The sequence below is a fragment of the Mus caroli genome, unplaced genomic scaffold (assembly GCF_978045245.1).
Source record: "Mus caroli unplaced genomic scaffold, Mus_caroli_1 scaffold_6, whole genome shotgun sequence".
NCBI classification, from domain to species: Eukaryota; Metazoa; Chordata; class Mammalia; order Rodentia; family Muridae; genus Mus; species Mus caroli.
The window spans coordinates 40,962,427-40,982,815 of record NW_028227261.1 but is presented as its reverse complement, the minus strand read 5'-3'; the positions used below and the strand labels follow the sequence as shown (position 1 = coordinate 40,982,815).

General features: G+C 47.4%; 1 protein-coding gene across 6 annotated transcripts in view; it reads left to right on the top strand.

Annotated features, from left to right (window-relative positions):
* The window catches only part of Mknk1 (MAPK interacting serine/threonine kinase 1), a 39,320-nt gene that overhangs the window by 8,253 nt on the left and 10,678 nt on the right, over positions 1–20,389 (top strand). For 3 of the 6 annotated variants that reach the window (XM_021160704.3, XM_029476333.2, XM_029476328.2), the window contains exons 2-8: positions 182–324; positions 6,896–7,001; positions 9,022–9,123; positions 11,965–12,062; positions 14,857–14,936; positions 16,412–16,485; positions 18,343–18,447. In XM_021160704.3, coding sequence (XP_021016363.1) covers positions 6,986–7,001; positions 9,022–9,123; positions 11,965–12,062; positions 14,857–14,936; positions 16,412–16,485; positions 18,343–18,447 — 475 coding nt within the window. In that variant the 5' untranslated portion in view covers positions 182–324; positions 6,896–6,985. The remainder of the gene's footprint in view (positions 1–181; positions 325–6,895; positions 7,002–9,021; positions 9,124–11,964; positions 12,063–14,856; positions 14,937–16,411; positions 16,486–18,342; positions 18,448–20,389) is intronic. The other 3 variants (XM_029476329.2, XM_029476331.2, XM_021160701.3) reach the window with 3 other exon arrangements.

Here is a 20,389-nt window from a genome sequence, read left to right as displayed (position 1 = left end):
ATTTTTTATTCAGATGTCCTTCGGTCAGCTTTTAAAGCCCAGGGACATCTGTGACTCCTGTGTGTACACCTGCTTCCAAGTGTCACTCGCAGAGCTGGGGCACTTCGGTTGATCAGCATCTCCTCTGGTTTTCTTGGAGAAGCCAGCAGTTTTACACTCTCTCTCCTTTTTCTTCTTGAAGATCTCTGTGCTGGAAGAGATGAAGCAGAAGCAGGTGTCAGACTAAAGGACACTGGCTGGACAGAGGCCAGCAGGTAACTTTCTGTGGCTGGAAGACACCAGTCTTGGGATTCCTCTGAGACTTCAAGTTAAAGAACCTTGTGGGTAAGATTGGATGTACCGTTCACCCCTCCCTTTTCTTTAAAGCCTTATCTTTATTTAATTTGTGTTAGTTGGGGATGGGAGTGCTGTATGTGGCTGTCACAGGACAACTTTCTCAAGTGTCAGTCCTCTGGTTCTGCCATGTGCCTTCCAGGGGTCAGACTCAAGTCATCAGGCTCGGAGACAGGCTCCTTTATCTGAGGAGCCATCATACCAGCCCTCCACTTACTTTTTTTACATTACCTTGAGTTGAACATTTCCCATATTTCCAGAGAAAGGCATGAGTTCAAGGTCATTTAAGCAATTGATGGCTTAGCCTTCTCAGGTCTCAGTAACTTTCTATAACGGTTACTTAGTAAACAAGATCACAGCCCTTATGGGACAAAATGGCAGAGGGACAGAAGGAAAATAGAACAGTAAGTAAAACGTGTAAGATAAAGCTGCCACACCATAACAAAAAGAGACCAAGTTCAGCAGAAGTGTCCAAGGCAAAATTCTTGTGTCCCTTGAGTCTTGTTCTTCCCAAGGAGATGTTGGAAGTTCTACCTGTGTGTTTATATCCCAGACACAGCTCATATAGTGAGGTTGTGGCATGTTCTGTCTTTTGCTGTAGCCGGAGGCCTCATCATTGCCAGGCAGGTTTTCTGTCAAGCCTCAGTGACTGATTTGGGACACATGAGGGTTGAGTAAGGTTGTTTTAGCCTGACCTGTGACATAATACCAGCTGCTGGATGTCACCTGTTGTCACCTGAAGCCTCCTGCTGGCACCGTCATCTTCCCCTGCTCCCCACCTCCTGAGCTCCCACTCCCCAAGTTCTCTTCTGTTGCCACTACTGTTCACATGGCTGCCTTTGGCTAAAAGCGTAGCTTCATACACCTGCATTGAGGCCCCACTCTGTGGCTGGCCCTGTGTTAGAGAAGAACCCTCTTTCAAGGGTGGTCATAAACTGACCTCCTCCCCCTCTGTCTCTAGTCATTTGGCAGGACAATTTTGGCCTCTGTGGTTTCCTCCCTCATTCGATAGCATGCCCTTCCTGTCCCTGCCATCGTTGCCTCTGGTGTAAGCCTTCCTTATCTCTCTCTGGCCTGCTGCAGCCACTTATCTAGCCTATCTCTGAGTAACTGCAGTTTGCACTGCATATCGCAGCTGGCTTGAATACCACAGTGCTCCTGGCTCCCTCCTCATTGCCCAGCACAGAGGTTCACAAGTGTGCCACACAGAACCCCTTCCAGGGGATCTGCAAGACCAAAAGCTTTCAAAGTCATGGTCAAGCATTATTTGTTGCTGTGCTATGACAGTGGGAAGTTAAGGCAATGGCACAGAGCTGTGGCCCCGCCCATGCTGTTCCTCACTATCACCTACGTAACAGCCACTTTCTCCTAAGAATGCCCTTGACAAAGCAGCAGAGGTGTTAATTTTACAGAATCTCACCTGAGGACCATCTCTAATATTCTGTATGGCATATAGAATATACACTTACAGGATACTTTTATGCAGCAAAGCACAATGATGAAGTTCCCAGAAATGTCGCGAGCAGGACTGTTTGGATTGTTAGCTGAGTAAAAAGCAGCTGTTGTCATTCTTCCACAGAAGAATGACTATTGGTTATTAAGGGTGGAAAGAAGACAGGGACCAATGTTAGAGGAGGGCCTTGTGAACTGTGTTAATGAGCTTAGATGGCTAGCTTAGCCTGCTTTTCTCAGCCCTTATATTGTGCTCCCTACCCAAGCCCTGCCCTTTGCTACTGCTTGTTTTTGTATCCTGTAAGCACACACTTCCTGTTCCTGCTTCTCTGTCCTTCTAATGTTGTACCTCCCACCAGGAATTGCAACGTGGCTGTAAAGGCTCCTGGTAACCCCAGGATGGGAGCAGAGGGAGAGGATGAGCCTGAGGTTTTGGCTCTGGGTATCTGAGTATCACAGCCCTCTTGAAGGCCTGCAGAGTATCACCTCATGCCAATTTCACTGCAGCTGATATGAACCACATTGCCCGGCCCTTCCACACATGAAGGTCTAAAGGGGAAAAAAAAACATCCCTCCAGCTCTCTGGAATCTCACATACAGTCCTCTGACGGAGCTCATTGCATACATGGCTCCTGATACTCACTGTCTGTTCAATTTGACCCGCTTCTGCTCAAAAATGTGCCTTTCTTTTTCCCTTACACCTAGTGATATTTCCACAAACCACATCTACCAACTCCCAGGTCAGACGGGAGGAGATTGTCACCTTACACTTCATTCTGGACTGCCATGAATAATGTGCTTAGACACTGGTTTGTAGTTCATCCTCTATTAAATGACAGAACACAAAATACTGAGGTATCTCAGAACAAGAAGAGCTTTCTGAAAGGTTAAAGTTGATTAACTAGTAGTGAGGATGTAGCCATTAGGCCTTTGTGGTTATGTAAAGTGGAAGAGAGCTGCCGGACCTTGTGGACATTGGAGCACCTGCAAGAGCACCTGTGTAAACAGAGAGCCGAGTCTCAGAATGCATGACCTGCAGTTTCCATTGCTGTGATGAAGCATCATGATGAATAGCAAGCAGGGGAGGAACTCAAACTAGGCAGGAACCTTGAAGCAGGGGTTGATGCAGAGGCCATAGAGGAGTGCTACTTACTAGCTTGCTCCTCATAGCTGGTTCACCTGCTTTTTCATAGAACCCAGGACCACTAGCCCAGGGATGGTCCCAAGCACAATGGGCTGGGCCCTCCCCCCATTAAACACTAATTACAAAAATGGCCTACAGCCAGATCTTAGGGAGGCATTTTCTCAACTGAGGCTCCTTCCTTTTATTCACATGACTCTCACTTGTGTCAAGTTAACCAGCCAGCACAGCACAGCACAGCAGTAAAGAAGTCCTGTTCCAAGATTTATAAACAGTAGCACCGGTGCCTGGCTGTCACCAGCTGCTACCTTTGCCTTGGGACCATGGGACAACTGAGGGGCTTTAGTGTTCGGGAACAGTGTCAGGACAGGTTGGAAGCTCACATTCTTGAGCCAACTCCAGGCTTCAGTTCTAGCAGTGCCACCACTCACTAGGGTATGGTGGGCATATCACCTTTACCCATTTGTATTGGTTTCTTCATCAGTAAAACATGGACAATATGATGCTTATGTCAGCGTTGTGAAGGCTGCATCCGTGAGTCTGTAAAATATGAAGTCCTGTAAAGGACTTCAGACATTGCCTGGCATAGGCAGACCACGTGAGTGTGCACTGTATTTTTGGTAGCCTACACTACAACTTCTGCTACAGAGGCACAGATGACCCAAGTCTCTCACATTCCCTCTTCCTTTGTCTCACATGGCTTATTCAACCCCTTCCTTAAGTGTATGCCAAGCTTCCTTCAGTTCCTTTTCTGTTTATGCTTTTGTTATGGTTGGTGATGCGGATGGGACTCCGGTCCTGTGCACAGTAGATGAGCATTCTTACTAAGCTACTCCCAGCCCCTCAGTTTCCTCCCATTGTCCATTCTCCTCAGCTGACCCTGAGGATACAGCTGAGTTTGTCTGTGATTTTGCCCTTTAGCCTGCTCCGCACCGTTCTTCCTTTCCTAGAAAGCCTTGAGGATGAAAGAAGTACTCAGACAGACCGGGATCCTCTAAGAGCTGCAGGGGTGGAGTGGGGAGGGACAAGAACTGTTTGCAGAGCTGAGTTAACCAGGTGACCGACCCTCTGGCATCATAGGCAAGATGTGATAGCTGGTGATCTGTATGCTGACTCCATCAAGGAATAGATGCATGTCTAGGGGAAAGTGGGGCTGACTCACCAGTCTCTATAGAGAAATGGCAGTTATTTTTAGAAAGTAGACCCTGATGTTCTCTGCTGGAGAAAGCAGTACCTAGTATGTCTTATTATTATGGGTTGCCCATACTCCTTGGGCTCTCCCAATTGTTTCATGAGTGGAGGTACCGGGCTGAGTCTTAGATATGTATCCTTAACACCTGCTATACTTCTAGTGCAATCTGTTCATGTGGGTGTATACTTGTGTATGGTATATACATGTAAGTGCAGATATATATTTGTGCACAGAGGTGTGGAGACAGAAGGTTGACACTGAATATCTTCTTCAATAGAAAATGTTCTCCAGCATTTTTTAGACAGGGTCTCATTGTATAACTGACCAAGCCCACTCATAAGGTCAACAGCTTCTCCAGCACAAGAGTGAGGATTAAAAAGAAAAAAAGACAATGGGACAACATTATAGCATGACCCCAGCCAGTTCTGAGGCTGAGGCAGGTTTATATTTTCCCCTGCTTTTATACCATTTTAATTACATGCAAATGCAAGTGTTAAGGGCGATCAGTACAATGAGGAACAAGCAAGGCAATAAGCAAAGTCCCTTGATTACTCCTGCGACTGTCATTTCCAAGGGCTTGTCAGAATGACCAAAATATCTGAGCCCACTTCCTTGTCCAAGCCCCAAATCCAGTTCTTGCCTGAAGCCCTACTACTTTTGTTCGACCCTAAGATTAAGATTCCTGCCTGAACTTACTTCCTTGTCATGGCCTAATGTCAGATTTCTGCCTGAGCTTGCTTACTTGTCATGGCCAAATGTCAGATTCCTGCTAAGCAGGCCCTCCAAAGGCTCCCCACATATAGCCCTGCCTTGACTCTTTCTTTTTTCTGTCCCACCCCCCTGCTTTGACTCTTTGTTTGTTTGTTTGTTTGTTTGTTTTGGTTTTTGTTTGTTTATTTTTCAAGACAGGGTTTCTTTGTGTAGCCCAGCTGTCCTGGAACTCACTCTGTAGACCAGGCTGGCCTCGAACTCAGAAATCCACCTGCCTCTGCCTCCCAAGTGCTGGGATTAAAGGCGTGTGCCACCACTGCCAGGCCCTGCCTTGACTCTTGATTTTTAAATCAGACTGACCTTGAACTCACAGAGATCTGCCTGCCTCTGCCTCCTGAGTGCTGGGATTAAAGGCCTTTGCCTCCACATCCAGCTAAATGTTGAATTTTTATACAAAAAATATAGACATAACTTGAAAAACTGTAATCAACCTCTAAATTGCAAAGTATATTTGATAAAAGGTTTTTTTTTCCCTCCCCAGTGTTGAAGATCAAAACCAAGGCCTTGAGCATGCTGAGCTCTGCCACTGAGTCCTTGTATGCATGAATGCGCGCGCGCGCGCGCGCGCGCGCACACACACACACACACACACCTCCCACTCAACCCTGACCTCCATGTACCTCCCCCTTGCCCATTTATTTTGTTTAAGTAAAATTTGATTCAGACAATAATGGTATAAAATGATAAATTTCAGTCACATATAATTTGGAAAACCCTGAAAAGAATGAAGAAGAAAATAAAAACCATCACATAGAACATGTCTACAAATTAAAAATGGTACAGACTTAAAAGAGCATATAAATTACCCAACATGGTACTAAATGGTCCATTGGCACATTTTAAATTATAATATTAACGGTTCACATATTCCAGCCTGGACTTCCTCCTCTGTTGTATGTTCATGTGTGTATATAAATGCCTATGCACACATAATACAGTTTTGAAGCACATTTGTATTGATTATGTCATTGGGATCTTGTAGCAACCTAGCAAGTAGGCAGGGAATGTGTGTTTTAATGTGTGTGCAAGAAGATGAAGGAATTAAGGATCTTAAGAGGCAGAGCTGCTCACTCAGCCTTGAGGCTGTCCGGTAAGACGAGCACCAGAGCCTCTCCTTTGTTCTCCTGACCCAGGCCCATGTGTGTCTCCTCATTCCATGTGCACCTCCAGCAGGATACACAGATGTGCTCCCCAAGCCCTGCTGACAGGAGAGTGAGGGTGGGAGCCTCCGGGCCACTGCAGGCTGTCTGGAAACTGAAAACAACTGCTCACTGCCTCTTCATGTTACTGAGTCTGAAAGAGGACTGGGCTTTTAGAAAACAAGTTAAGAGCCTTGTGTGTCTGAGACATTTTTGGAGAGGTCTTAAAGTTGATGGGGCTCACAGCCCAGAGCAGCCTTTTCCCCACATCATCTGCAAGATACATGCACACCCACATGTCTTTTAGAGTGTGCACTGGGCATTTAAGAGGCTGGGTACCATGCACCATTCAGTGCAGTGTGTGATGGATGATATCCATCTATGCTGTACCGTGACTTACAGTAGAGATGGGTGTGCAGGGACAGTGTGGAAACATGGAATGATCAAGGCCAAAGGAAATCCTAGTGTCTTAATGGAGCTTCTCTCAGACAGTTGGTACCAGCCCCTAGCTCTACACAGTAATACCCCGTTTGCCTCATGCCTAACTGACTTCCAGTGTGATTGATTGCATGCACCACAGCTCATTTGGAGTCACTGGGGAGCTACATGGGGTGAGGACTTTTGAGCTGGCTTTGATGGCCAGACAGAATTCCTACACCAGGGAATCAGGCAGTTCGCGGTGCGAGATGACTGTGGGGCTTCCCTGAGGATGCGTTTGTGCAGGGGACTGAATTAAGGTCTCTGATAAAACTAGAGTGTGGTCTGCCTCATCCCAGCAACCTCTCCCACCCCATACCTCTTGCTGTGAAAACAGAGAAAGTTCATGCTGCTTTCATTTCACTGTTTCCCTACATTTTTCCTTCCTAGTTCCAAAAACAACTCTCCCTCAACAAGTTCTGTTTACAAGGAAACCTTACCCATTTGTCCCTCCTGGCGCACCTTCTTCCACTGAGATCCATGCAGAATAGACCAGGTACTCTGTCTTTGTGTGTGAAGCCATAAAATCTAATATTGAGTATGTGGCTCTGCCCAAGGGTATGCTGCTTCCACGGGAGGCTCCACAGCCCTGCTGTGGTAACGAGCACGTATAAACTGCTGCTAACAGGGTTTTCTGTCCAGAGCTGTAAGTATGTCTGAGAGTCCCCTGTGAGCCACAATGCCGCCAGCTCTCCTGCTGTTCTCCACACTGCCTGCCTGTGGGTTGTTTGGTTTGTCCACAGGCTCCTAATCAGAGTGTGGCCAGGGGAGGGTGAAGGAGCAGAAACCACATCTGTTCACTCCACTCTGGGTTTGCAGCGCTGGTGAGGAAATAGTTGGGACAAGGGCTGACACTAGACTGCATGCCACAGGGAGGTCAGTCCAGTCATGTCCCAACCCATCCTGACCCCTTCCCCCAAACCTTAAAAGACGAATGACCTTGTGCTTTGAAGAATTTCTCCCAGTGCCCTGTACATGCATCTGGATGGCATTTTTCTTTGTGATTTACCTTAGGAGTGTGGGTGCTTCCGTAGCAGGATTTCATCCTTTGAGAGTTGTAGGGCTTTCTCGTCTCCAGGTAGACCTTGTGCTTGAAGCTGTTGGCAGAAGTAATGTTTTTAGGTACTCTGTGGATTCTTTTTATCTGGGTGTTTTTTCTTCTCTGTTCTGGGGTGTAGTTGAAAACCTGCTGTGATCAGATCCCCACCGTGGAAGGAGGGATGCATCTAAGCAGGGCTGTCAGATGCTTGGCTGCTTAGCTGTGCTTTCTGGAGTGTGGTGTTGAATGTGCCATTCTGCATGCTTCCTGCTAGCAGCTGCCAAGTGCCTGCCTCTATGGGCAGCATGCATGCCGGCAGTGGCACTAAGTCACTGCTGTCAGATTCTTGGACAAGGGAGTAGGCCTTCCCCTCCGTGAGCAAAGAACCAGATTTTAAAATTTCTCAGGACAAACCAAGCCTCAGAGCCTGTGTTTATTGAAGTTTGGTGTAGAAGTCTCTCACATCCTCCACCGTCAGCTCTCCGGTGCCTCTATCTTAGAAGGATGTAGAGACTTAATCACCCTGGTGGGGATTTAGACCCAGAGACTTCAGAGAAATCTTATTATTTCTAACTGCAGGCAAAGAGTATTAAGGCTCCACTCTGGATCAGGGGCATGCCATGTTCTATAAGTAATTTTTCTTTACCAGGGGAAGGCCCCTGCTAGAGTGGCCTAGAAACAAAACCGAGATTGGCTCTCATTGTTCCCCATCTTCTTCCCCATCTCAGTCTCTTGCTGCTTCCTTCCTTCCTGACCCTTCCTGCCCAAAATGTCCTGTGTCTGTGTCTGCCAGCATGGGAGCCAGGTGCCTGCCAGGGAGAGATAATGATGTCTTTACAATAAGTGGCCTCATCCAGCCGCCCCATAGACTTGTCAGCGGCTGGCCTCCCTGCACTCTTTCAGAGAAGGACCAGGGAAGGGAGAGGATGATGAAGCATTCAGTCTGTGCCCCTGGGGTGGAGGAATTGAGGCCTCTTCTCAGCCCAGGCCCTGCCCCCTTGTTATCTTCCAGGATAAGGCAGACTCTATAGAAGGTTTTCACAGCCCCCAGTACAGTGATGGAGATATCGCTCAGCTTCTGATTCTGCCATCAGATTCTATTCTTGCCCCCTCCTTACTCAGCTCCTAGCCACAGGGGCCCTGCTGCTCTGATGATCACAGGTGGGCCTGCTTGTTCTGTTCAGGACTCTGGTTTGACTGGTGGCAGACCAAATCCATGTGCTAATAAGCTTGGCAAATGCAGGCTTCTGGTCGTCTCTCCTAATCTAGCTGCCTGTCTGAGTCCCTTCCCACAGTTAATGATCTCCTATAATGGTTTTGCCTTTAGTTTTGCCTCCTGGGTCAAAACAAATCAATATCCCTCACAGATATTTAAAAACCATCAGTATAAAACTCCCAGGTCTCTCTCTTTTCTCCTTCTGGGTAAACTTTGATCGGTATGGTGCAATTTCCCTTATGTCCCCTCTTTGTATCCCAGAGATGGGCAGCAGTGAGCCCCTTCCCATCGTGGATTGTGACAAGAGGAGAAAGAAGAAGCGTAAGACCCGGGCCACCGACTCTCTGCCAGGAAAGTTTGAAGGTTGGTGCCACACTCTCATGGGGGCTGAGCCTGAGTGCTGCAGGAGGGGAGAGGCATCTCTGATATCTACTGGGCCAGATGCCGAGACACCTCCCTTAGAGCCAGGTCATCCATGTGATTAAAAAGACAGGAGTGAGTGAGAAGCGATCAAGATGGGGAAAGGATGGGCAAACCTCTCGGGCGAGCACTGACCTTCTCTGAATGGTGTGCACATGGCCTCAGTGGCAGAAAACCCAGTCTGTGAGAGCTGAGAGCCTCACTTGTGCCTGCTCCTCTTCAGATGTGAGCCTTCTTCCTGTGGTTCCTGGAAGGCTGGAAAGCAGAAGAGCCAAAAAAGAGGAAGCAAAACCACTAAAGCTACAGCTGCAGTGACATAGCTGTAGCTGCAGTGACATGGCCGTCTTCTCAGGAGGGGAGCTGGTCTCACAGAGGCTGCACGGTGTGTGCCATGTGTGCTCGACCTTCCCCCTTTGAGAAAGCATTGCAGCCAGGGGACATGACGTTGCATCATCACACATTTTGGATAACCAGGGGCAAGTCAGTAGACTGGGGGTTGCCAGGGTTATCTCTGGACATTTGACAAGAAGATATGAGTCACTAAGTGTCTCTGCTAAGTAGCAAAGGATCAGCAGCCATTCCAGGACTAGCAAATCCCCTCTATGTGGTCATTTCCCTGTGCGACGTGGGGCAGCTTCCCTCACGGACCCTTTTCCTAGTCTTAACACACATTCCACGAGTTCTGTAGAATATTCTAATAACAAGCACTGTGTGAGTCAGGAATACTCTGCTCCAACCACCTAGCATTGTGGTGTCTGTAAGGGGCAATACTGATGGGCATGCTGGGAGAGAAGCATGCCATGGAAGTCACCTACAAGTAGTAGCCAACAGGGTACTGCACATTCATATAGAAAACTGCAAGCCCAGACTGTAATGGAACCAAGAAAGGACTTAGTATAGAGGTTTAGGGTCTGTTTTTTGTTCTTGTTGTTTTGTTTGAGACAGGATCTCCCTGTATAGCCCTGGCTGTCCTAGAACTCACTCTGTAGACCAGGCTGGCCTGGAATTCATGGAGATCCACCCACCTCTGCCTCCCAAGTGCTGCAATTAAAAGCATGTGCCAGCAACCACATCTGGTTTGCTTGCTCTTCTTAAAAGATTTTTAAAATTTTTTTTACTTATGTGTATGTGTGTATGTGTGTGGTCTGTGTGAGTGTATGCCATGTAGGTGTTTGTGGAAGCCATCAGATCCCCTGAATCTGGAGTTATAGGCGGTTGTTATCCATCTGACATGGGTGCTGGAAACTGAACTCAGTTCCTCTGGAGGAGCAGCACGTGCTCTTAACTGCTGAGCCATCTCTTCAGTCAAACTGTGTGCCTACTGTGTGTGTGTGTGTGTGTGTGTGTGTGTGTGTGTGTGTGTGGTATGTGGTGTGTGGTATGTGTCCGTGTGTGGTATATGTGTATGTGTGGTTTGTGTGTGGTGTGTGTGTGTGGTGTGTGGTATGTGTGGATGTGTGTGGTGTGGGGGTGGGGTATGGGTGTGTGTGTGTGTGTGTGTGTGTTGGGCAGTGGAGGAGACAAAAGTACTTGGGGTTTTAGAAGACTTCACAAATCAGCATGTCTACCCGGGCGATGGTGGCACACGCCTTTAATCCCAGCACTTGGGAGGCAGAGGCAGGCGGATTTCTGAGTTAGAGGCCAGCCTGGTCTACAGAGTGAGTTCCAGGACAGCCAGAGAAACCCTGTCTCGAAAAAAACAAAACAAAACAAAAAGTTTCCTGTGACTCAGAGATAGTTGATACAGGCTCAGATATCTCGTGACTGAGTGATGAAATCTGACATTGATTAAGTCTTCTGCTCAGGCAAGGCAGTGGGTTGAAAGACTAGATTGCCTCAAGAGAGCGACCAAGGAGGGGTGCAAAGGATGCTGTCAGCTCAGCAGGGGTTGTGGTAGAGCCAGGCTTCCCTTGGAAAGGCTCTGAGAACTCTGTGAACATGAACTCTTCCAGCCTGGGTCTGGTACTGCCCTGCTGGGACCATTCTCACCTGCACTGCAAGCCACTGTTTGCATCCTGCTCGGTCCCTAACTTCTGTGGTGACTTTCAGAAACTTGTGAGACTCCTCCACTGACCTCCACTTTTTGTGTATAAAATAGTTGTGTATTATTCCCTTCATACCACCCCCCATGCCTGGCAAACGAGTGCCCAGCAAATGAGTAAATGAATGAATGCGGTTCATTCAAACAGTACCCTTCTCTGAGGATCCCTACATTGCCCAGGGGGTTTTTCCCATCCCTTCCCTGGTTGCTTCTCCCTCTACTCCTTCCCCTTGCTGGGCTGACCCTCTGTGATACTCACCAAAGCCTGGATTGCCCTGGCCTGCTCTGTGTGTGTGTGTGTGTGTGCGCGCGCACACACGTTGCGTGCACTAACTCTCCCTGGTACTCACCAGGTTTACTCTGGGCTGCTGTGTCTGTCTTGTCTTTCCTACTGGACTCAGCCCCTAGAAGGGAGGAACTAGATTTTGTTCCTCTTTGTGTCCCTATTATGGTACCTAACACAGTAGATGCCCAGAAAGTAGGTACTGAAGGACAAAAGTGAATATGTGAAACTCCTGCTCTGCCCTCATCTCGAAAATGAGGAACAGGTGTCAGCCAAGTCTTGTGGAGAGTCAGGTGCTGTGTGGGAAAGCTGGGTGGTCCTTATCACTGCGGCTGCAGAGTCACCACGGTCTCTTCTGCCTGGGGAGCAGGCCTGAGAAGCTGAGTGACAGTACCCTTCCCATCATGGCTTGCAGAGGGGTGACTCACCTGATTCTTCTTCTCACCTGTGACCTCTCTAGACGTGTACCAGCTGACCTCGGAATTGCTGGGAGAAGGAGCCTATGCCAAAGTCCAGGGTGCTGTGAGCCTACAGAGTGGCAAGGAGTATGCTGTCAAAGTAAGTGTCCCACTTGGTCCCCATCTCTACTTTGCAAATCGTCATTCCTAGCTTGTCCCAAACCAGATAAAGTGTGCATTATGCAACATGGTAGCTCAGAAAGAAAGGTTGGAGCAGGGAGCATAGCTACTTTCACTGGGCTCAGATCTGGGCTTTTCTACTTATTTGCTTTGTAGCCTTGAACAAGTTATTCAACCCTTCTTTCAGTCTTCCCATCTGTAAAATGGGTATAAATAGTAGAACTTACCTAAGATTATGAGGATTAAATTAATATATGTAATGTATTGACATTAGTGTCTGGCACAGAGTAGGCTGTTTCTGATTACTCCAGTAAGCATCATCAGTAAAAGCTCTGCTTAAACCTGTTTTAAGAAACTTATATGACTTTGGGCAACTCACTTAACCTGCCTGCCCTCAATGTCTGATGAAGTGACTATGCAGGCGGAAATGAAGATGAACTGGTGGACACACTTTGTAAACCACAAAGTGCAAGTGGTGAGCAGTGTCAGGATGGCAGGGACTAACACCTGAAGTGGCTGAGCTCGTGGCCTTGGGGCAGGAGATGTGGATCGGTTTCAATGCTGCCTTTAATTGGCTGCATGACTCTGGCGAGTTTCACATTTTAATTCTTTGGCTTCTGAAGGGATGGAGGCAGAGTTGTGGTTTTCAAAGTAGGGTCCCTGAGCCAGCAGCACCAGTGTCCCCTCGAGAGTGTGAGCAGTACGCTGGCGCTGGTGCTGGCTCTGGCTCTACTACATTAAAAGTAGGCCTGGCCCAGCACGGTACAGGTCACCGTCCAGGGGAGTATGGTCCTCGGTTGTTTGAAAACCCTGGTGAAGGGCAGGGTCAAACTGCAGTGGTCACTAAGTGAGCCAGCAGCACAGAGAGACAAGTTCCTCAGTGTAGGAGAGCCTGAAGCTGTGTCTTTGCCAGGTGCCCCAGTGGTTCTGAGACCCACTGGGCGAGGACTACTGAGCTCTGTGGAAGTCTCTCTGAACCTGGGGTGGCACACGGGTTAAGCTTTTCTCAGATCAGCCAGCTGAGCTATCAGGTCTATGCACTGCCTCCTTCAGGGAAGCCCTGCTGAACTGGATCCAGAGAAACTCCTCTTCCAACCAACCCCTCCATCCCAGCTGTGGATTATGACCATGAAGAACATCTCCACTAAGCCTTCAGGATGGGATATTGTTCCACATAGAACAAAAGGCCTACTTTCATTCCATTTTGGAAACAAATTACTATAAATTAAAAAGAATTTTTAATATGCCTAAAAGTGGTTTTAAAGCGCACACACACATGAATGTTAAATTGAATGGAGCCCATTGTGGTGGCACTCACTTAATCTCAGCACTTGGGAGGCTAAGACAAGTGAATCTCTGTGTTTCAGACCATCCTGGTCTACATAGTGATCTCCAAGCCAGTCAGAGCTAGAGAAAGAGACTGTCTCAAAAAAGAGATAGATAGATAGATAGATAGGTTGACAGACAGACAGACAGCAGGTCTTTTCTTCCAGGGTGAGTCACAGAAGGAAAGCATTTCTGACCCATGTTTTGGATCTGGAGGCTTAGACAACTAGAGACAAGCCAGATCTCCCAGTACAGCTCCCCAAGGCTTGGTTTACTGCTGCTTCCCTCTAAGCATCCACCCTGGGACCTACAGAGCTGGGGTGGAATGGTCCAATAATCTGATCCACACTGCCTCAAACTCAGAGTAGTTACCCATGTTTTTTGCTCTCTGGCTAGTGATCAGGACCCATTGGTTTTCTCCTCAGACAGAAGTCGCTGGGCTGGAAAGTTGCTCTAACCTTGACCATCCCTGTTTGACGAATGCAGCTGAATAGCTCAGAGTCAAATAGTTTCTGTTCCCCAGCACTGCACCTTGCTGACTGTTCAAAATATAGGTCCAGGGTGACTTTCTAACAGGTGTGACCAGCCTTCAAGTTAGAGTTGGATACGCATGTTTGTGCTACAGCATATTAAAATCTTTTGATGTATTATGCCAAGCAGCTAGAAGGAAGGGGCAGAATGTTCCCCTCTAAGCTGTGAAGTAGGACTAGTTCTGCAAGAAGGCTTGCCTGCAGCCTCTGTTTACAGGGCTCCAGGCTCTTGATGGCTCCAGAGGGCTTTTCAGAGTCAGCCAGACACCACGCAAACCTCTGCTGCACAGGCTCGGATGTTCCTGAATTCAACACTTGGCAAGCAGCTCCAAGTGGAGATGTGGTGATGTAGCAAGAGCTGCCCACAGCATGGGAGAAGTGAAGCCTTGTGGTGCTGAAGGAAGCTGTCTAGGCTTGGAGCAAGTGTAGGCTAGAGAGGACTGGGAATGGACAGAAGAATACACACCTTCCTTAATTTTTGACAGTGCACTCAGGGTTAACCAAGACAGAATGTCTGAATTACTTACAGAGCCTGCCAGAGAGTGAGGGTATCAGGAGAGGAGGTATTTTACTCTGTCCTGGGAGTTGCTGAGTGGCATCTGAGTAGAGTCTTTGCTTCCTCTTCACCCTGCCCTCCCTCATCCTTGCCCTTCCTCCATCTCAAGAAATTAAAAGGTATCTGCCCTTTGGGGGAAAAAGCCAGTAGAAATTGCTTTATCTCACTGGTTGCTCCAGTATCCCATGTGCAGCCAAGAGCAGCCACTTCATAAGCATCAATGTCCTGTTTCCCCACGTCACTGAGGCCTACCCGAGACTCCTGCTGCTCCGAGTCTAACCTTGCCTCCTTCTCAGGGACTCTGGCTGGGGATCTGTCTTGAGGTCAGGTAGTGTACCTGACCGATTTCATTCTTCCTGCAGATCATCGAGAAGCAAGCCGGGCACAGTCGAAGTCGCGTGTTCCGTGAGGTGGAGACACTGTATCAGTGTCAAGGGAACAGGTGAGTGTTAAGTAGGTGTCTGCTTCTCCGAGGAGCACTTGGCTGCCGAAGGGGTTCCTTCTTACCAACCCTGACTCCAAGATGGCACTGCTTCTCCACAACTGCATGTAGCTCCTTCCAGCTTTCAAGGGGAGGTGGGGTAGCAATAGCCCACAAATACCACCTTCTCTTGGCTGAAATACTATAAATGGCAGTAGTCCATAAGGTAGAAGAATGAGCACTCCTAATCAGTGTCTACTTGAGAAAGAAATGGGGTTTCATTTTCTCCCAATGCCTGTGGAATATGGCCCAGCAGCGTTGCCTGGGAGCAGTCTTTAGGGCTAATGCAGACAGTTGGGGACTGCTGGGCTACTTACTGCTGTTTCCTGTTCCCAGTATAGGATGCCATTACAGTGCTGAAGGTGGGACCAGCTGCCTTTGCTTGATGACTGGGCCACAGTAACCTTTAGCCCTGCATTACACAGCTCCAAATGAGTGGTCCTCCCACAGTGGCTTTAAATCAGGGTCACCTCCAAGATTTGTCCGTCCCCCACTTCCTTGGCAGGGTCAGCAGGGAGCCAGTGGCCTGGTATTGATGGTTTTGTCATTAAGCTTGGAGGAAGGGGGCCGCTGTTGATTTAACTCCAGGCACTGCCTCTACAATCTTCTTTCAAATTAGGCCATTTTGGCCATCTTATTCGGACGCCTTCACACTAGTAAAAGCCTGGTCTCTCCCCAAGTGCTCAGCATTTTTTTATGAGGGACAGATTTTTATTTTCAGCCCTGCAGCTTCTTAGTTCAGCATTAGAGACTCTACTAGGTTTATTTCGTTCTTCCAAAGAAAAAAAGCCCCCAACACCTCCAATATCCAAGCTGGTGGCTTCCCCACTGAGTTACAAGACGACCTTGTTGGCAGAGCACTGCAATACTCCGGCAGACAGAGAGTGCTCACCGGGGAAGGCCACAAGTGCTACAGTGGCCAGGAACGCTGCGGTTTCATTAAGCAGCGCTTAGCAGTTAGGGTCTAGCGGTGCCCACGTTAGGCCCCAAGTCTATTTGACAGATGTTTCCATTTTCTCCAGGCAATGTAAATACTGCCCCGTGATTTATGGGCAAGAGGGAGGGCAAGTAATTATTTGCTGCTTGCCTCCAGGACACACACCTACTATTCAGTGTTATTAGCCGCAATTGCTTCCAGTCGGCTGCAGATTTTATTCAGTTTAATGTGACCAGGACTTTTTATAACTCTACCTAGTGGGTTTTAGGGTTGGGGTTTGACAGCCCAGACTTGGTGAAAACACCAGAGACTAAACATTATGGAAAGATAAGGTGACCTGAATCTTGCTAACACTGTGGGCTGCTTCTCAAACATGAGTCTTTGATAAGCATTCTGATTTCAAGTTGCTTTCTGCCCGCCTCAGCCACTGTGTATTTGTCCATTGGATATTTATGAGTGGACTTTAGCATATAATGCTCCCCCCTTTTCTCTATTTAAGGAACATTTTGGAGCTGATTGAATTCTTTGAAGATGACACACGGTTTTACTTGGTCTTTGAGAAATTGCAAGGAGGTATATCTTGTTGAGTATGTGTTTGGACTTTGGATTAAGACCCAGGGTGGTGATCATCCATCATGAATCCCAGAGACTTCTAAAATGAGTCAAGCTAATAAAAAGGATGAAGGACTTAAAAACTGCCCTTGGTTTGGGAGAAGGGAGGCCGGAGGGAAGGATGATAATTAGCATTTTGCAGCGCTTAGAATGTCACCTGTGTGGATAGTCTATAAATGCCTTTTCATTAGAATAGGAGCTCTATATAGATACTGTTAGTGATCAATTTATCAATCCCCTCTTTTGACACATTCACTACGTAACTAAATTAATTATGAAGTGGAAGCTTTGACTTACACTGGGAAGTCTAGAAAGACTAAACAGAGGAGAGGAGGGCCCCATTGTTTGGAACGCAGACTCGGGATACAGGGGAAAAACAAGAACATACCAGCCTTCGGGTGGAAGGAAGATCCACCTGCCACCACACTGCTGTCACTGGAATGACCCGTCCCCTCCTCTCCCCTCTGTGCACCAGGCGAAGGGCACATTTGCAAGATGAAGGCTACAGGAATGTGTGGGGCTGAGGAAGGCTGCATAGAAACTAACAAAGCTAAGCTGAAGTCACACTCGTCAGCCTCCTGACCTTGGAAACATCGGTTAGCCTTCTGCAAACAGTATTCTCATCTGTGAAATAGAGCTCTTGGTAGCAGCTGCCTTAGAGGGCTGCAGTGGAGACGGAATGAGAAAGCATTGAGGGAAGCACTTAGCACCAGGCTGCTAGGCACGAAGGGATCAATAAGTGCTGGCTGTGGGCACTATCAAGACAGCAGACTGGGCTGAGAAGTCTGTGAAATAGTTTTCCTGTCTTGCTTTTTAAATAAATTTATAAATAACAAACAGCAGGGCAAAAACTATAATAAGTAAGCATGGGTCATTTTTAGGACCCAGGAATGACACCTTCAGCCCAGTGGACGCCCAATACTGGCTTCCAACAATGAGCATAGACTGTGAATTATGTTTAGACTACCAGACACAATAGGATGGTCTGAAGCCATTTTGCTTAAGGGATAGCTCTAGTAAGGCCAGACTGTGGGATGAAGGGGATGTGGGAGGGCTCAAGACTATCCACTCCCCAGCAGTTGGACCACAGTCCTGTGTGCGGAAAGGACGTGTGCACAAGCTCCAAGGCTGGATTTACTGGGCAAAAGCCATGGCTCCACCACTTGCTGTGTGTGAGTTTATCAAGTTGCTTAGCCACTTCTTGACATGAAATTGCCCATTCATACAATGGGCATAGCTGTTCTGCTCATTTTGTGCATTTGTGTTGAGATAATGTTTCTGAAGAGGATTGAACAGTTTGGGGCACATAGTAGACACTCAATAAATGGTAATCATTGCCAACAAAATTAATAATGACGTGTGAAGGAGAAGGTTTAGGAGGAAAAGCAATCCTGTCTTTTCCGTTTCCCCCACCCCCGAGGCTTTGCTTAGACAAGGAGTGTGGGGAATTTCCACTGAAGGCCTGTCTGTGTTCTCTGTGTCAGAGTTCAGAAGAAGAGGGGGAAATGTCTGTAAGCCCCACAGCCATAAGCGATTTCATTTTTACTTCCTTTTGATGTCAGAAGCCAGCTCAGCCCCAGTGGCATCAGTATCTTTTTGCCTCGTATGTAGTGAACTGCATCTGAACTCCTCACAGGCAGACACAGAGGTAGCAATCAGGTTCAGCAGAGTTATGCTGGTCCTGCTGTACCAAGCACTGCAGTTGGTGCTTGACATTAATCAATAAGAAAGCCTGTGTCTCCACCACAAACTTGTCCTTAAAGAAGTTATGCTCGCCAGAGCCTACAAAGCCATTCTTTCTTGTCCCTCTGCCCCCAGGCTCCATCCTAGCTCACATCCAGAAGCGGAAGCACTTCAATGAGCTAGAAGCCAGTAGAGTGGTGCGGGACGTCGCCACTGCCCTTGACTTCCTGCACACTAAAGGTGAGTCAAGGCTTTGATTTGGGTGGGCATGTTGGGCAGGTTGGGCCAACCACGTTCTGGGTACCAAGGGGAGGACATAGTCCCGGCAGGGCACCTATTCAAGAGGTGGCACAGATGGCACCTCATGATTCACACTTGTCCACCTAGGGAGAGGAGGTGTGTGACTCCAAGGCTTCACTGTGGAAGGTAGGGGATGATAGAGTGGCAAGATAGAGGTACAGGCAAAAGAAGGGGCAAAAAGACTGGATTCATGGTGCCCAAAGCACATGTGGTTTGTGCACTGTGGTTCGATGTAAGTGATATTTCTCTTTTTTAGAATTCATTTGATTTTTAATTGTTCTTGTGTGAATCTGGTACTGTGTATTGACATTTTTGAGAATTCTGGAATTTTGGGTCCCTTTTAAAAAACACAAGTATTATAAGAATATGCTTTTGTTTAAGTCCCAGGTGTGGGGATGTGGAGTGGCTTCAGACTGCAGCAGCTGACTATGATTTGCCTCGTGCTCTAGCAGAGGCATGGTTTTGCCAGCTATAGATAGTTTCTGCGATTGTGTGACACTTGAAATTCTGCAAACTTTTCAGAGGGTATATAAGTGCTAGAACCCCCGATAAACTGTTGGTCATTCAGGGGGTTGACTGCGGTTTGTTACTAGTTGTGCTCAAAGAAGAAAGAAGTCAGATTCAGAGATCTCCCCCTCATCCCTTTCTCTCCTTTCTAGTGATGGGGGTGAAGGGGGAACAAAAGGTGCAAAAAAAAAAAAGAAGAACCCACAAAGTAACAAAGACGTGTGCAAGGGGTATACCCAAGGAGGCCAGAAACGTCAGATCCCCTGGATCTTGGCTTACAGGTGGTTATGAGCTGCCTGGTGTGGGTGCTGGAATCCAAACTGTCCTCTGAAGGATGATTAGCAGTCTTAACCATCAGGCCATGTCCCCAGCCCCTCCTTTTCCTTACAAATGATGTACAACTCATAAATGAACGGCCCATTCCCATGGGAGCATTTTAGCACCATTTCATCTTTTAAAGCATCTTTCACATTGGCCTGGTAGGATTAGGTAGTCCTCCGTATTGGATAATTTAAGAACTACTGTACTGAATTTAATCTTTTTGCATATCCATAAGTCTGTTCAACTATTTCATACATGTTTTAATGCCACAGAAAACTGAGTTACCCTCTTGTGTTCCTTCAGTGGTAACACATATCCTGTGGCATTATGGTAAGGATTAAGAAAGACAACAGTGTCCTCCATGGTAGTTAACACATTACACTTGTTATGTATTAGGTGAATTCATTTATGTAGTTGACTGTATCTTCTGTAACTCTTATGGGTATATGTGTGTACACATGTCAGGAGCTATGTGGTGGGGTAATTGTGCACAGTTCTTGTCATGTATATGCATATACACAGTACATACAGAAGATTCACACAGCTACATACACAAATTCATATATAATAAAGGTTCTAAGCCTATATATATGTATATACTTATATATTTATTATATGTATCATATATATATTGTGTGTGTGTGTAGATGTGGTCTTTGTTAAATGTTACCTCTTCTGCCCTCTCTCACTAGACATAAAGAGTTTTTACTTCTAAATTACTTTCCTTGAAGCAAAGCATTCTTCCTGGTTTGGGCGGGGAAATGGAGGTAGAGCGAATAATTGGTTAGCTCTACTTCCTGCACAGCTGTGAGTGCTCAGAGCCAGCTGCAGGCACGCTGTACATGGATCCCACTCTGTGTCAGACATCGAGCATAGCCAGGTGTGGCAGGTGAGCAGCGGGTCGGGTTCATTGATTCCTCCTGGGTGGCTGGAAGTGATCTGCAAACTTCTAGTGTCCATGCTGAGGCCCTGACTCTGCGCCTGAGCTGAGACTCCCTGGAAGGGTATCTGAGCATTGCACAGCATGATGAATGGAAGCAGTTCTGTCTCTGAA